Genomic DNA, 17,297 nt, shown 5'->3' on the forward strand with positions numbered 1-17,297 from the left:
CTCATTGAGTCCTTACTCTGTGTTAGATGTACTCTAGACACAATCCTTGTCCTTGAGTAACTCACATTCCACTGGGGGACAGACAGACATTCATTCCACAAATGCTTCCTGTTATGTGTCAGGCATTGTGCTAGTTGCTAAGGATGGAGTAGTAAACAGGACAGATAAGATGCCTGCCCTCATGGAGCTTAGAGTCTGAACTAAGAGCATATAACAGTGGAGAAGACAATGGCACCCCACTCCAGTACTCTTGCCAGGACGGAGGAGCCTGGTGGGCTGCAGTCCATGGGGTCACGAAGAGTCGGACACGACTGAGCAACTTCACTTTCACTTTTCACTTTCATGCCTTGGAGAAGGAAGTGGCAACCCACCCCAGTGTTCTTGCCTGGAAAATCCCAAGGACGGCGGAGCCTGGTGGGCTGCTGTCTATGGGGTCGCACAGAGTTGGACACGACTGAAGCAACTTAGCAGCAGCAGCAGCAGCAGCATGTAACAGAGAAGACAAAAAGCTTTCCCCACCCTTAACCCTGATGGATTGGACACAGCTGCATGGAATGCTGCATCATTGAGGCTTCTGGGCCCTTTATTTGGATTCGGTGAGAAAGAGTGCCATGACTTATTATCAATCACTATCACTAATATCAACGGAAGGGACAGCAGAGGCCCATGTAGCAGGTATCTACCATCCTTGACACTACAAGATGAAGAGTGTGACCAGGGCCCTGGGGAAGGAATATCCCAGCCATGAATCCCAGGAGTCCCATAGCATTTTGTGTGCTCCAAAACCTCAGGCTCTATCCACCCAGAAATCTCAGAAGGTAAAGGACCTGGCAGGACCTCTTTTAGGCTGTCTCAGCTTCCATCCCCACCCTGGACCCCTCCAGATCCCCGCCCAGGTTTTGCCCTTTGGGAAGAGCCTGCGAGGCTCTCGAGAGACAGTGCCAGGTCCTAGTCAGCAGCAGCCCTTCCTGGAATCCATCCCTGGTTGACCTCGTTCTAGTGCCAGGGAGCCTGACGACTTTCCGGCTGCCTCGCCCAGGCTGACACAGCAATCCCGAGCCAGCCCCCAGCGGGGCACCTAAGGTGCTCCCTGAGCAGCTGGGGGTGGGGATGGAGCAAAGACCAAGGGTCACATCCGCTCCTGGGTCCAGACGGGAAAGGGCAGAGGGCAGAGCTGCTGTGGGCATCCTGTTCCCAAGCTATCTGCTCATCTCGGCTGACCAAGGCCCCTCCCGACCCCTGAGTTTCCCCCAAAGGCTGCAAACATTGGAAGCAAAGGGCCTGACCACAAACCAGGTGACGGCTTTGTCTGCATTCTGCTGTGGCTATGGAAATAACTCAGTGGGTGGAAAGTCCCAGTGTAGCTGACAGGGCATCGCCTGAACAAGCCTCTAAGCCAAATAGGACAGAGACCACACAGGATTCTGGTGCAGAGTGAGCAGCAATCGTGGCTATAAATCATTGAGTCTGCTATCGACCATGCACTGTGCTAAGTGTTTTACTATTCATACAAACTTCTATGATTCTTACAAATATTATCCTCATTTTACAAATGAGAAAACTACGGCTCAGAGAGGTTAATTAACTGACCAAAGTCACACAGACCAGAAGAACCTAAGCAGCCTGGTTCTATGTCCTGGGATCTTAACCATGACCTCACACTGCCTCTGTCACAACAGCCCTGTAGAGTGGCTATCAGTGACAAAAATCAGCAACTCTCCTCTGAGGTGTGATTGGCCATCACCCAACTCGCTTGTCTGAAGTAAGACACCAGCTGGGAGAGGCATTGTCTACTTTTCCTTTTTAGACACCATTTTGGGGAGAGTTAATTATGTGCCAGGCTTCCCAGAGTAAAGAGTCTGGAGTAAAGAGTCCCCCTGCCAATGCAGGCGCTGCAGATTCGATTATCGGATTGGGAAGATACCCTCGAGAGGGAAATGGCTACCCACTCCAGTATTCTTGCCTGGAGAATTTCATGGACAGAGGAGCCAGGAAGGCTCTACAGTCCATGGGGTCACAAAGAGTCAGACACAAAGGAGTGACTTAGCACACAATTATATGCCAAGGGCTCTGCGTACAATTGTTCTTATTTCATTCCCACATTAATGCTATAAAGCACCATCATGGCTCCCATTTTATAGATAAGGAAACTGAGCCTCAGGGAGATTAATTAACAAACTCTCACAGGCATAGTGTGGCCAAAAATTTAAGGTCTGGCAGAGTCTAGACCCTACGCCCTTAACCTATGTGCTATCTGCCTCTACCAGTGAGTTCCAAACCTATGAGTCAGAGATAACAGGATAACAGCTCCCAGAGCTATCCATTAGAATATTCTACAGAATGTATTAAAAATGTCTATGTCCTAGAGACTGTCACACAGAGTGAAATAAGTCAGAAAGAGAAAAACAAATATTGTATATTACCACATATACGTGGAATCTAGAAAAAATGGTACAGATGACCCTATTTGCAAAGCAGAAATAGAGACACAGACATAGAGAACAAACATATGGACACCACGAGGGGAAAGGGGACGATGGGATAAATTGGGAGACTGGGATTGACACACAATTATATACAATATATAAAACAGGGATCTAATGAGAACCTACTGTGCAGCACAGGGGGAGTGGGAGCAGGGGAGGCCTGTGTCCAGGCCCAGTCTAGGAAATGCAGATTCTGCAGTCTGAGAATCTGCACTGTGAGCAAGCCCCAAGCAATCCCCTGCACAGTCACACTCAGCAGCTCTGACCTGGAGCCCAGGCTCTGGAGGGGCCCGTCTTTTCACAGAGCTCCAGGCAATCCTATTCCAGGGAGTGGGCAGAATACCACTGGAGAAACACAAGCTCAGAGTGACCCCGAGGGTCCTTGAGCAATAGGACTCTATGGCTGCTCTCTGCCCCTCCTTCATGCGGTCCCCCATAACTTGCCTGTGTCACAGCTGCCATCCCCCTACTCCCTAGGGTGGAGAAGAGGCAGGCAGGGGCCCCAGCATGTCACAGGGAAGCCAGCTTTGAGAGTGGGGGGACCTGTGAGAACCTAGTTCCCAGGGGCCTCCCGTCTCACCTCCCCCAAGCCCTGCTAACTGTCCTTCCCTGAGCACTCCCCAGTCATTTCTCCTCCTAAACATCTCTGTTGATATAATTTGTGAAATGTAAGCACTGGCAGAGCTTCGCCTGGGGGTGGGGGTGGGGGCTCTGGAGGGGGACCCAGGAGGCCGGGTGGCCAGGACCTCACACGCAATTCTCCACTCTGCTCTGCATCCTATTCCTCATTGTTGAGAGCTTGATACAAATCAAATTGTACAGAGGAAGCCTGGCAGGGCAGGTCAGGCAGGCAGTGGATTTAACCCCTGAATGACTGCTGGGCTCACCCAAATGCATCCTTCCAGGACCTAGGTTTGAGAACAGCTTCTTGGGAATTAGTCCATTCAGAGCTAAACCTAAAGGGGACGCAGCCTACAAGGCCACATCCAGAGCTTCCTTAAGAGGTAAGCACTCCATCACCCTTCTTTCCTTCCCTCAAAATGTACGTGCAAGTGAGAAGGAGGGAGTTTCAAAGGCAGCACTGAGGGGAGCCAAGAAGGCACATGGGTGATGTGATCCCTCCGGGATGGGGGTGGCAAGGCACAAGCGGAGAGCCTGGGCTCGGACAGGGGACATACCTGGTTCAAAGTCTGGCTCTGCTGTGTGCTAGCTGTGGGGCATGGCACTCAACAAGACTGCCCTCTCACAAGGCTGCTATGAAAACTGAAGTCATAGGCAGTGCTTACTAACCATTAGGGTAGTATTTTAAAAGGACAGCTAACAGTCATTGGGCATGTATTACACACCGGACTGGTACAAGGCATCTTATCAGTCGCCATTCAACACATGTGTGCCGTGTGCACCTAATGTGTGCCAGGAACAGTTTTAGGCACTGGGGATGCAGCAGGCTTATAAAAAAAAAAAAAAAAAAAAAAAATGCCTGCTCTCAAGGAGGCTGCACTCGTCATCTAGTGTAAACCCACCGATGACGTCACTACTGTTGTTCCCATTTTATAGATGAGAAAACTAATGCGAGAGATCTGAAGCAAGGCATCAGGCTTTAAAGCAAGAACTGCCTGACTCCAGAATCCACACCTGGCACAACCTGCTGCCACCCTGTGAGGGTTTACTCGGTGCCTGACACACAGGTGGCCGCCTTATGGCCAGGTGGGCAGGAAGGCCGGGTGGGCAAAGGGGCAGACAGGCACAGACTGGCTTCTGTCCCAGGCGACCCACCTCCCAAAACTCTGCCTACTCTCCCTGTGGCGCAGAACTTCCGACACTGAAGGATCCTTTTCATGGTCTGGTCTACCCTCCTTTCTCAGACAAGAGGAACAAAAACCCAGAGACACAGGAACGTGCCCAAGGGCCCTGACGCCACCCTCAGCCCCCGACCCAGGACCCACTCCTGCACCATGGGCACCATCTAGAGGGCTGAGTGAGGCTCATAGGCGGCAACAGCCTGGCCAATGTAAAGCCAGAAGGAAATGAAATCCAGCAGGGAGAGAAACACTCAACAGATCACACAGCCGAGAGGTGTGAGGCGAGATCTGAAACTCAGATCTCTTGATTCTGAACTGTGAGCTCCTTCTAAGCCATCACACACACGTTCACACACATCCTCCTGTGCTCACTCTCAGCTTCGTACCCTCCCCCACAGAGTCTGAGTCCAGGGAGCTGGGGTAAGGTACAAGCACAGTGAGTGTGGGCCCCAGAGCACAGAGGACACATCTGCTATAATCTGAGCGATGCATCAAGCAGATGACCACAGATGATCTACTGTGTCTCTGAGAAACTTTACATGTAATTGAACCTGCCAGGCATTAGTACATAAGATACTATGCAACTCTTAAAAGAATGAGTTTGATCTATGTGTGTCTAAAACATAATGTTAAATTGAGGGGGGGAAAACTGACAGAATGGTATGTACAGGGTAATCTCATTTGGATTAAAGAAATCATATATCTCATGATTTAGAGAAGGCAATGGCACCCCACTCCAGTACTCTTGCCTGGAAAATCCCATGGATGGAGGAGCCTGGTAGGCTGCAGTCCATGAGGTCACTAAGAGTCAGACACGACTGAGCGGCTTCACTTTCACTTTTCTGCATTGGAGAAGGAAATGGCAACCCACTCCAGTGTTCTTGCCTGGAGAATCCCAGGGACGGGTGAGCCTGGCAGGAGGCGGTCTATGGGGTCACACAGAGTCAGACACGACTGAAGCGACTTAGCATACGCGATTATGTATTTCAATTATGTATACCAGTCCAACTCTTGCCTGGAGAATCCCATGGATGGAGGAGCCTGGTGGGCTACAGTCCATGGGGTCGCAAAGAGTCGGACACGACTGAGCAACTGCACTTTGCACTACACTATACCCCTCTGACAGTGATTACAGATGGGAAATGAGGTTGACTGAAAGGGCAGGACAGGATAAAGAATTTTCACTTTGTTTAGTTTTACGCTCTTTGTGTTAACTGAATGTTTAACACACCCATTAGCTATATAATGATCATTTTTAATGAGTATTTTCTTGACAAATAGACTGATCATTCAGGTTAAAAAAATGTTTTTACTGCAATCAATACCTCGCCTGCTGACAGACAGACAGTGAGCGGGGTAAGCTGGGGACACACACGTGGGCACACACACAAGCACACACAGTGTCTACCACATCCCACAGGTTCAGCCAAGGACATCTCAGCCCAGTAATGCCTGGATTTCCTCACAAATAATCACTGCTCCTAACATTTCTACTTTGTGTGAATCTGCAAAGCATTTGTGCACACAAGATGCTTTGCAGGACATTTAGAAGATGAGTCCTTCATAGAAGACAGGCGTGGGGACTGTGAATACTATGCTGTTATCAGTCACTAAGTCATGTCTGACTCTTTGCAATTCCATGGATTGTAGCCCACCAGGCTCCTCTGTCCACGGAATTCTCTAGGCAAGAATACTAGAGTGGGTTGCCGTGCCCTTCTCCAGTGGATACTAAACATCCCTAAGAAATGATGTGCCACATCTTTTCTTTGGTGTAGTTTGTAAGTATCCACAGCTGCCACTCAAATCTCAAAGGGGTCAGTGGCCTAAACAAGATTACAAAGCATTATATATCACATATCCATGTTCCTTTTTGGAAGGAGTATTTCTAAAAGGAAACACAAGCAAGTGGTTAATAATGACTACCTCTGGGGAGAGGGATTCAGGAAACAGGAAGAGACCTTTTCCACTGTACATTCTTGTATTATTTGAATTTATTTTTACTATGATCCTGTATTACTTCTTCAGTTAAATTAGACTAAAGAACTGCTTGGGGGAGAAGAGGGGACCCAGCAACAGCCTAGAAACTCAGCTGAATTCCTCTGGATTTGGATCATCACCCTGAGGATCCTACTTGGTATAAATCCTACCTACTTTCTCCAAATCACAAAGTGCTTGTTTCCAGGAGAGAAGCACAATTGCTATGGAGATTTTCCATTGCAGCATCCCTTTATGAGCCTTGGTGGGGGGACAACGTGAGGGCTACATGGGTTTGAAGCCTGCTGCTGCTGCAGCTGCTCCTTCTCCAGAGTCTGAATTGAGCCATCTGGCTTGCGTTTCCAGCTCTTAAATCAGTCAGGCCCACAGACACCCTTGGTTTCTGAATGTGTATAGCGAGAAGGCTGGGAAAATAAGGTGGGTGGACCCCACCAGAGGTAAGCGTGCAAAACAGAAACACATGGATGGCTCACTCGGTTCTCCCCTGTCAGCACGGCTGTGGGAGTGATTTATAAGAGTCTGGGCCAAGTTCCCACTGCTGCAGACCAAGAGGACAGAGGAAGAGGCAGAGAGAAGTGAGTCGCACCTGCATGTTCCCTTTCGTCCTCCTTGGGACAGACGTTGTTTACTTGCAGGCTGCAGGTGGCGGTGGCTGGGCCTGTAAACACCACTGGGAGTTGGCTGGGCTCAATCAGGTCACTTGAGCAGGGGATTTGGGGCCACTGTTATGGCCTCCCAGCCAAAGCTTGTTTCCTGCCTAATTCCCTCCGGCCAACTCAGCCTGAAGCCTTACAGAAGAGACATGGCTTGATTTATAAACAAACACGTGGGATCAGCAGCATGATGGGCCTCACATTGGCATGTAAGCCTGGGTTAGTCTCAGAATGGCTTCACTGTGGCAAGATGATAATAATCCTGTCTTCATGCTTTAGCACTTAGCATTCTCCACCATGCCTATCATCCATGCCCACTTTACAGACAAGAGACTGAGGGCTCAGGAAATTACTTTTATATGCCTGCCTTCCCTCCACCTGTGTAGGGCACTGGCAGAGAACAGACAGCCGATATTAACTTGCTGAATGAAAGGAGTAATTAATGTCCATCGATGGATGAACAGATAAAAAAAGCTGTGGTATATATATTCAATGCAATATTACTCAGCCATAAAAAAGAACAAAATAATGCTATTTGCAGCAACAAGGATGGACCTACAGACTGCCATAACGAGTGAAGTAAGTCAAAGATAAATATTATGATATCACTTACATAAGGAATTGAAAAAAAAAGTGGTACAAATGAACTCATTTACAAAACAGAAACAGAGTCCCAGATGCAGAAAACAAACTTATGGTTACCAATGGGGAAAAGTGGGGGAAGGGATAAATTGAGAGATTGGGATTGACATATATGCACTACTGTATTTAAAATAGATGACTAATAAGTACCTACTGCACAGCACAGGGAACTCTACTCAATACTCCCTAGTAATCTATATCGGAAAAGAAACTAAAAGAGAGTGGATATGTGGATATGTAAAACTGATTCACTTTACTGTGTAGCAGAAACTAACCCAAAACACTGTAAATCAACTATGCTCCAATAAAAATTAATTTAAAAAAAGAAACAATTATTGAATCAAGAGAGAGGAAGGGTACACGTAGAAACACCTCCTTCGGGCTCATGAGAGCGAACATGTATAAATCTTCCCAATGATGCCTTTAGTAACATCACATTGACAGCTTTGAATTGGTCATGGTGGGAATATTTTTATCACTATATTGGCAAATGCTAAAAATAAGGGCTTTTCTTCTGTTTTTGTTTTCACAGAGCTAGTGTACCAACACACTGGGTACAGGTACTACATAGTATAGGCAATTAAAACTGAGGCAATTAGTATAGACAATTAGGTTTTTCAAATCATCATCCCTTTTCCAAAAGGAAGGGAGGGTGGGAAGAGTATAAATGAATGATATTACTTCAATAGACATATAAATCCTACTATATGCAAAGCACCAGGGTAGGCTGGAGGAGAGAAACAGATATTGAGACAGAATTCATATTCTCAAGGGACACACATGCTCAGGTATAAACCATAACTTGCACACGAGTCATCTGGGGATCCTGGTAAAATACAGGTTATGATCCAGTAGGTCTGGGTGGGACTTGAGATACTGCATTTGAACAAGCTCCTAGGTGATGTTGATGATGCACCTCTGTGGGCCTCACCTAAGAAGCAAGGGTCTGGGAGGTGACCAAGTGCCCGTATGTACGGGCCAGTTAGCTTTCTATTAGCACAATCTATGCTATTGTGCTATCTCAATGTGCAATCCTCACAACACGACAGAGGTCTATTTCCCTTACCCACATTTTACAAGTGACCCAGCTGGTCAACAGCTATTGGCTCAAAGCCCGGTTGTCTGGCTCAGAGAATGAAGTCAACTCTCTTTCCAACATGCCACCTAGATGGAACTTTTCACCTCATTTCCTGTCCTGAAGATTATCCTTGCTCCTCCGTTCTCTTCCTGCTCTTTTCACTAGCTGTCCATTTCCCTTTCTACTGCTTATAAGCACTTCTACTGGAGAAGAGCAAAGGAGAAGTGGAAATAAATGCTCAAACTCATCAATTTCAAGTGTATGAACCATTTCCTTTATGTCCTGTACTTTGGTGCTTTGACATCTGGGGCCTTGCCCCTGCCCCCAGGGTTAGCCAATTCCCTGAGACAGAATTCACCAGTGAGCACAGAGAGCTGTTCCAATGGGGATCTCATTCTCTGGGCCACCACCCCCTTGCCTGTTCACCCCAGGGCCAGGTACCAGGCACCTAGCGACAGCCCCATGCCCCAGATCCCATTGAAACTATTCAAACTAGCCAGTCCTAAGCTGCTTACCCCACCCTGCCTGTTCCTTCCCATAAAAACCATAATAAAGACTCTTGCCCATATTCCCTTCTCCCCCTCTGCCTCCTGAGTGACCCTTGGACCCCCCACCAAGCATGGCACACCCCAACCTCTTGGGATCTTGAGTACAACCATCTTTCTAATGGCAGCTGTCTCCTACTCTGTTGGCTTCTCCATACCCAAATAATAATAAAACCTCAAGTTCCTCAGGAAAGAGTATGCTCAATCCCAGTGAATTTGTGGGTTATTTTTATCATCATCATGAAGGATTATCATTTCCCTTATCCCTCCCGAGCTCAGCCTTTCTCAGAGCTGGCTTGCACACATTCTTTATGGACAGCTTCTCAAAGTCCCTGACCAAGGCCAGCCCCACTTGTCCTAAACACTCCATTCCTGGGGAGAGAGCCAGGTGCCCCTCGCACTGTCAGGGCCTCTTACCTCATTCCCCGGCAGGTGCTGAGCATGACACTGGACTGCTCCGCCTTCCTCACTGTCCCGTGGTAAAAGCAGTGATCCTAGCAGGGAGAGAGCGGCAGTCAGACCACAGGACACTGACAAGTCAGCCATGCTGGCATCCTGAGACAGTCAGGGATGACTGTACACCTACCTTAGGTGTACATAACCTTAGATCTGTAAAGAGCTTTCCCAGCCACTGTTTTATTTGATCCTCATGATATTCCTGGGAGGAGGGACAGGGCAGATGCCATCATCCCCACTGAATCGATGAAGAAGCCAAGGCTCAGAGAAGCAAAGGGATTTGCTGAAAGTCTCTCTGCTGGTTGAAGAAGCCAGGATTTCAGATCTCTTTCTATAACATGATGCTGGTCACAGGAAACACTGGCTTCCGAAAAGCTTGCCTCACCACTAGAGTCACCTCTGTGACCACCCCCTGTGAGAGCTGAACTGTGTTCCCACCAAACTTCACGTCTACCCACTCTGCATTTCCAGTGCAGGGGGTACAGATTTGATCCTTATCAGGGAACTAAGATCCCACGGGCCATGTGGTACAGACAAAAAAAATCCACATCTACTCAAAACCTCAGAATGTGACGTTACTTGGAACAGAGTCTTTGCAGATGTAATTAAATCAAGATGAGGCAATACTGGACTAGAAGCCTTACAAAAAGAGAAAAGGACACTGATACACACACACCAAGAAGAAGGCCATTTGAAGGCAGAGGCAGAGGTTAGAGTCATGAAACTAGAAGCCAGTGGGTGCCAAGGACGGTCAGGAGCCACTAGAAGCTGCAAGAGCCTACGAAGGATCCCTCCCTAGAGACTACAGTGAGAGCATGGCCTTGGTTTTGAACTTCTAGCCTTCAGAGACGTGAAAGAACACATTTCTAATTGTCTTAAACCTCCAAGTTTACAGTACTTTGCTCAGCGGCCCTATGAAACTGATCTCTCACGCATCTTCCCTGCCTCCCTTGAATCCCCTGCACACCTGGACAGACCTGATTTTGCACCTGTGTCCATGGACACTTGCAGGTCTGCTGCTGTGCTCTCACCAGGGCATATGTCACGGCCATCTGGTCTTCCCAACCCAGCTGGATTCCTCCTGGCTACACACTGCGATGTGCCGGGCCCGGGGCTAGGCCCTCCCTAAGACACAACAGTGAGTGGAGTCCAGACTTCGCCAGACTTAGCGTCTTGTGAGAGCCAGTCGTAGTTTAAAAGTCATACAAAGATACAAATCATAAAGAATGGCTTGAAATAAAGTTTGAGGTGTCAGCAGAATGTTTGATAAGTAGGGTAGCCAGAGTATTTATGAGGCAAAGCAGGACTCTGCTGAGAGTGATAAAGCGCTAAACCAGATAGACAGACACAAACCAGGGCTGTCCTCAGCAGACCTATGGGTGATAACAAGGGACACATTCCTATAAATTTCGTCCCAAATAGGTCAAAAGAGATAAGTTGGAGCAAAGAGAAAAAAGGTAAAATCCCCAGAGCACAGTCTGGTTCTAAGGTCTTAAAAAGGATGTAAACTATGCAGTTGCAGATACGGAAGCCTTATCTTTCCCCACCAATGTCCTGTGAGCAGGGCCAATCAGGAATGTCCGGCATTCACCCACATAACAACAGTCTGAGTGAGCCATCACCAGGACCACACTTGACTGCGGTTGTTCCCTGGTCCCCAGCAGGCAGGCATGTGAACCAGGAGACAGCTAAGTAAGCCATTTGTCTAAATTCTCCAGTTCCAGTACCACCCAGCTCTAGGTGTGACTGCAGTGTAACATGCTTTAAATATATAAAGGGTCTTCACACACATCACCATGTGGCATAATAATGCCTGCCATTTACTGTTATTAACAACAAGAGCTAACATCTACCCAGCTACTGCTCTTGGATAAACAACTTACATAGATTTTTTTTTTCTCCTTTAATTCTGATCATAGTATTATGAGGTAGATACTCTTATTCTCACTCTCAACTAAAGTTGGAGAGGTTTCAAGTCATTCACAGGGCCACAGTGCAAAGTGGAGATGCAAACCCCAGCAGCCTGATTTCAGGCTCCATGCTCAGCCTATCTTAGCAAAAGCAGACCCAGCAAAGTACATGGGCTTAATTTGTCAAAGCTCTATTATTGGGACTTCCCTGGAGATCCAGTGGCTAAGACTCCATACTCCCAAGGCAGGGGGGGGCCGGGGTTCAATATCTGGTCAGGGAACTAGATCCCACATGCTGCAACTAAGAGTTTCCATGTTGTAACTAAGACCCAGCACAGTCAAATAAATATTAAAAAAAGAAAAAAAAAGCTCTATTATCTTCCAACACTGACCCAGACTGAGGTGTTAGTCTAAGCCTTGCTGCTCACTGACAGCAAGCAAAAAGGCATGCTCCTTTTTCCCATCTCCTCTCAATTTCCTCATCTGTAAAATGTAGTGTTGGAAGAGATGCTTATAAATTCCCATAAAAATCAGTGATTCATCTTACCCTTCCATATCCCTGAGAGTCATATCTTAGCATATCCAATTTTCAGATGAGGAAACTCAACATTAACAAGGCTGAAAGGGTTTTTCAGGTCACACAGCTGGTTAAAGCCAAGACTAAAACCCTGGCTTCAGACCCCAAACTCTGCAACTTGTTCTAGTGGAACACACCATTCCCCCAGTGACCTGACCTAGATCAGGGCTGGAACCCACGGGCCTGGCAATGAGCAGGATCAGGTTCCCAGAACTCCCACTACCCCCAGCCAAGTTTTGCGGGAGAGTGTGGTCTACAACACTTGGGTCAGCTGAAGCTAAGTGGTTTATTCCATTCCCATTTCTCTTTGAGTCTTCAGCTCCCAAATAAGAATACTGACTGGTAGCCCCCGGGACTGGGTGGGGGCTTTGCAAGAGCCCAGGAGGAGGGGATGTACTAAACAAGAAAACAGAGTCACCCCTACTTTAGCTGGGATGCACTCTGGTCAACGAGACCTTTGGGAAGGAGGGGCTGTCTGGGAGGGAGGGGAAGTTCTCTCACTGCCCTCTGTCAAAGGCCCTCACAACATCTCTGCCCAATCCAGAGAGCACAAAGAACAAGCACATGAACACAAGAGCCATGAAGTCATCGCATTCCTTCTCAGTTTCTCGGCCTGAGGGGGCCACCCTGAGGGGGCTTTCGTAGCAGGAAGCATGAGCTCATGGCAAACTCATGCACTGAGACCCATTCTTCCGCTCTGGGTACAGAAGTGCAAGAGCCCAACTCAGCGGAGGGTGCTTTGTGAGGTCATAATGGCGAGGGGCTTCCGAGGCTTGTCCGTCCCCTCCCATCTCGCTGGAGACAGAGAACCGAAGTCTGAAGGGAGGAAGAAGTTTCAACCAGGGGCCATGAAAAAGGTGTAGAGCCACAGCTGGCCAGTTCTCCCAGAGATGAAAGGACACGGGCTACTTTGCTGCAGGCACTGGCCACTCCCTCCCCATCCAGGAAGGTCTCAGTGAAGAAGGCAGCACTGATCCTGACATCCAAAGATCCAACATAGCCCCGCAGTACCTACTTACTTCAGACCTCACAGACCCCACCGAAGCATAACTGTCCTGGGTCCCTCTCCTCACTCAAGGGTGATCTGATCGACTCATCTGTGCTGTTAACAACTGACAGTGGCTATCATTGTTTTCTAGGCTATTCTAAAGACTGGCAGGACTATTTTAAAGACAGAGTCATGTGGGAATCTCGGGTTCCACAGGAAGCTGTTGGAGGGGCACTGAGGCACTGTGCTGCCTACACAGCACACCTCCCAGGTCTGCACCCATGAAAGCCCATGATGCCCGATCCCAGAGGCAAAAGACACTGCCCCTCCTGCCTGCATCCATCTTCTCTTCTCCTTCACCGCTGCTCTTTGGCATAGAGTTTGAGAGTGCTAAGTCGCTACAGTCGTGTCCGACTCTTTGTGACCTTATGGACTGTAGCCTGCCAGGCTCCTCTATCGATTCTCCAGGCAAGAATAGAGTCTGAGAAGGATCACTCAAATCTAGAATTTCTCAACTTGGGCACCACTGACATTTGAGACAGGATAACTGCTGTGGAGGGATGCCTGTGCACTGGAGGGTAACTGGCACACCCCTGGCCCCTACCCACCAGACAGTAGCCGTCACCTCCAAGTCATGACAATCCAAACTATCTCCACACACTGCCAAGCCTCCCATCCTTTGTTGGCTAAAATGGTCAAAGAAACAAATAGAACATTTTAGTTTATTTGCACCTGATTAAAACTGGTATAAATCATCATGAAGCATATTTTCCTTGCTTTATTATGTTAGTTACCAACATATTCAACAAAGGTTTTTAAGAAATGACTTAAACCAAAATCACTCCTAATTGAGAACCACTACTCTTATCCGAGTCAGACACGACTGAGCAACTGACTGAACTGAACTGACTCTAATCCTACAAATTCTAACAGGTCCCCTCTAGGAAAAGCTAGCAAATCATGAAATGTGTGTGATTCACGAGCTTAAATGTCCACCGGTGACCAAATGGCATGATGAAGCAAACTAAAAGACTAAAACTGAAAGACCAGCTTTTAAATGACAAATTTTTGTGCAAGGGACTTCCCTGGTGGCCCAGTGGTTAAGAATTCGTCTTTCAATGCAGGGGCTGTGGGTTCGATCCCTGGTCCAGGACCTAAGATCCTACCTGTTGTTGCTATTTAGTTGCTAAGTCATGTCCCCCTCTTCTGCAAGACCATGGACTGCAGCCCACCAGGTTCCTCTGTCCATGGGAATTCCCAGGCAAGAATACTGGTGTGGGCTGCCATTTCCTCCTCCAGGGGATCTTTCCAGACCAGAGATCAAACCCTTGTCTCCTGCATTGCAGGTGGAATCTTTACTGCTGGACCACCAGGGAAGCCTAAGATCCTGCATGACGGGCAGCAACTAAACCCACACACTACAACTAGAGAGCCCGAACACTGCTACTAAGACCCAACGCAGCTAAAAATAAATGAATTAAAAAAAATTTTTTTTCCTTAAATTTCTGTACTAACACCCAGATTCAACTTTGAGGGAGAAAAATAGCCAATATGAAAATAGCAGCAAAATAAGAAAATCTTCACATCGTAAACTCACACTGACAAAGCAGATCACAAAACTTTACCTACCCATATGAAAAAGCAACTAACACCTGACTGGGAAATCATTTCTTTTACTTATATTTTTGTTAGGAAGTGGGTAATACAGTGATTTGTATCAATTTTAATCAGATGCAATAAGCTTAAAATATGGTTTATTTCACCTTTTTAGCCAGCAAAGCGTTATAAATCCATGAAACAACAAATTCGTATGTTGTTTTTCCTGCTCATTCCCTGGATCTCAATCAGGGAATCAGTTCCTTAAGAGGAGGCATTGTCTCCACTGAGCTTCTCTCCTGGCTTCCTAGGGGTGGGGTTGGGACAGGGAAGCTGCCTGGGAGATAAAGTGTTGATCTGAACTTACCTCGGATTTCAGGGTGGTGGTTTGAGCATCGCCACTTGGAGTATAACACGTTTCTGTGTAGGCTGGAGCAAAAAGGTGCCTGAATAGAATAAAAAAAGACATTTGTCTCCTTAGAAGATAGACTTTACCCTCCTGTGAACAGTAGCCAGAGATTCTAACTGAACCTGGTAGAACCACCCCCAAGCATCTCCATGCAGAAGGAATAGGGCAGCGTTATGGAAGGGCTTAAGGAATAAAAAGATAAACAGAATGAAGTTTGTTATGAATTTTGTGTTCACTGGGATCATCAGTTAATTCAGCCACAACCAGATGCTGCTGACCACCAAAGCAGTGATATTAGATCTTAATTTGTTCTGGGTCCTGGGAAGATCACGTGTAAACACACTCACAGAATTTCCCAGGGTCTATGGACCCTACTGTATACCTTAATTGATTATTTTCCCAGCACATCCACTAACTTTTGGTATCAGCACACCAACCATTCTTTAAGGGAATCCCTCCTCCCTGTTGCAGGTTTTGTTAAGACTGACAATCAAGGAATCTTACCTAGCCTTGGCCCATTGTGCAAGCCAAGCCAATGGAGTAATGCTGCAAGAACGTAACAGATGGGAGCTATTTATCTGCTCCTTGTTCCTGCTACAAGGATTCTGGAAGTTTCCTTTGCCCATCTTTTATGAGACCTAATGGTTCAGATTTCCTGTGACCTGGTACTATGTGTTGCCTTTTCAATATTTCTTTTTTTTTCCTTTCTAAAACTGGATGTTGGTTTCTCTCCTGTTACAGACCTCTAGAAGCTGAGGTTAAGAATCCCTCGCCCAAGGCAAGGTGACCCCCGAATGAGGCTTTAGAATTTCTCTGAAAGTTAAAAGAGAACTAAAAATGCCAAATGGATTCTTCAACTAGTTCAGCCACATTAAAAGCAGAATGAATCTAAAGAAAATCGAGGTCAGGAAGCAAAATGGTTTTTAATGGAAGGCATCATTAAAAATTGGAGTCTAACAAAAAAGAATTAAGTGGATCTATATCTTTTACTATGGAAAGATGTTTAAAATGGAGTCAGATAAAGAAAAATTCCAGGAAAGTATGTACTTTTAAAATCCCTTTAAATGAAAAACTAATAGCAGTATACCCTAGGGCATGCATTGACAATAGCTGGAGGAGGACATGCCTATCGGTAGTGGTAGTGATCTCAGGGGATTACAGAAGATGTTCACAATGTAAGCTGTATATTTCTGAAAAACTGGTTGATTTAAAAAAATAATTATCATGTGTTTATTTTGAAAATGGAAAATCTAATTTGAAACTGCCTTTTAAAAAAGAAAAAAATACAAGCTGATGCCAGCACAGAAAGCCAAAGGAATCCTCAGGGACCACCCTGGTTTTGTAAGAGGTGACATTTCCCACAAGACAGGGTCACTGAAGAGGGTTTCTAGGGTCACTCCAGAGTCACTTCCAGCTCTAAGTTCTGGGACTCCAGACTCTCAGATTCCCCTCCGCCCCCAGAGCATAGTCAGAAGGCAAATGCCACAAAGATCTTCTCCTGCACAATATCAGGCCCTTCAACATCCAGCCTTGAACAAGAAGAAAAGAAACCCAACAGGGAGATGTAAAAACAAAGCAAAGCAGAAAACCTAGTTTGTGTAGAGAAACTCCAATTTACATGGCAAGTTTGGGTCAGTAGCTAAATCGCCAGATTCTTTCTTCCTCTTTCTCCTTAACATCTAACCAGCCAAGGATCTAAGGGAAGAGTCACTCATTTGTCTGAAGGAGATAAACTCTAAGCCCCAGGACACAGGCCAAGCTGTTTGCTCACCGGTATATACCGATGCTTAACATTCACTCAAAGGAAGGATGTGTTAACTAATTCCTGAATGAATGAATGAGTGAGTGAAGGAGGTAGTCACTGAGCATGCTAAGAGCTTAGGGCATGGTGTGGAATCTGAGAGACTAAGCTTCAGCCCCTGCTCTGACATTTACTATCTCTATAGCCAGGAGGGAGTTACTTTACCTCTCTGAACCTCTGTTTCCTCTTCTGCAAAAACCCTTCTGCTCAACAGACTTGTCATCAGAGTAAAATGACATAATGCATGAAAAGAACTTAAAATCAGGCCTGGCTCAGAGTGGAGCTCAGGAAACGTTAGTGATTATCACAATTGCTTTCAACAGGGATTGTGATGGGAAGAACTGAGAAAAACTGGCGGA

General features: G+C 46.8%; 1 protein-coding gene across 4 annotated transcripts in view; it reads right to left on the reverse strand.

Annotated features, from left to right (window-relative positions):
- Positions 1–17,297, reverse strand: part of ADAM19 (ADAM metallopeptidase domain 19) — a 92,122-nt gene that overhangs the window by 41,827 nt on the left and 32,998 nt on the right. For all 4 annotated transcript variants that reach the window (XM_086412633.1, XM_086412636.1, XM_086412635.1 and 1 more), the window contains 2 exons: positions 15,096–15,174; positions 9,619–9,695 (listed from right to left, as the gene is read on the reverse strand). In XM_086412633.1, coding sequence (XP_086268759.1) covers positions 9,619–9,695; positions 15,096–15,174 — 156 coding nt within the window. The remainder of the gene's footprint in view (positions 1–9,618; positions 9,696–15,095; positions 15,175–17,297) is intronic.

Source organism: Bos grunniens, chromosome 7 (genome assembly GCF_055505025.1).
Source record: "Bos grunniens cultivar Pamir isolate PY7600 chromosome 7, Bosgru_T2T1.0, whole genome shotgun sequence".
Taxonomy (NCBI): Eukaryota; Metazoa; Chordata; class Mammalia; order Artiodactyla; family Bovidae; genus Bos; species Bos grunniens.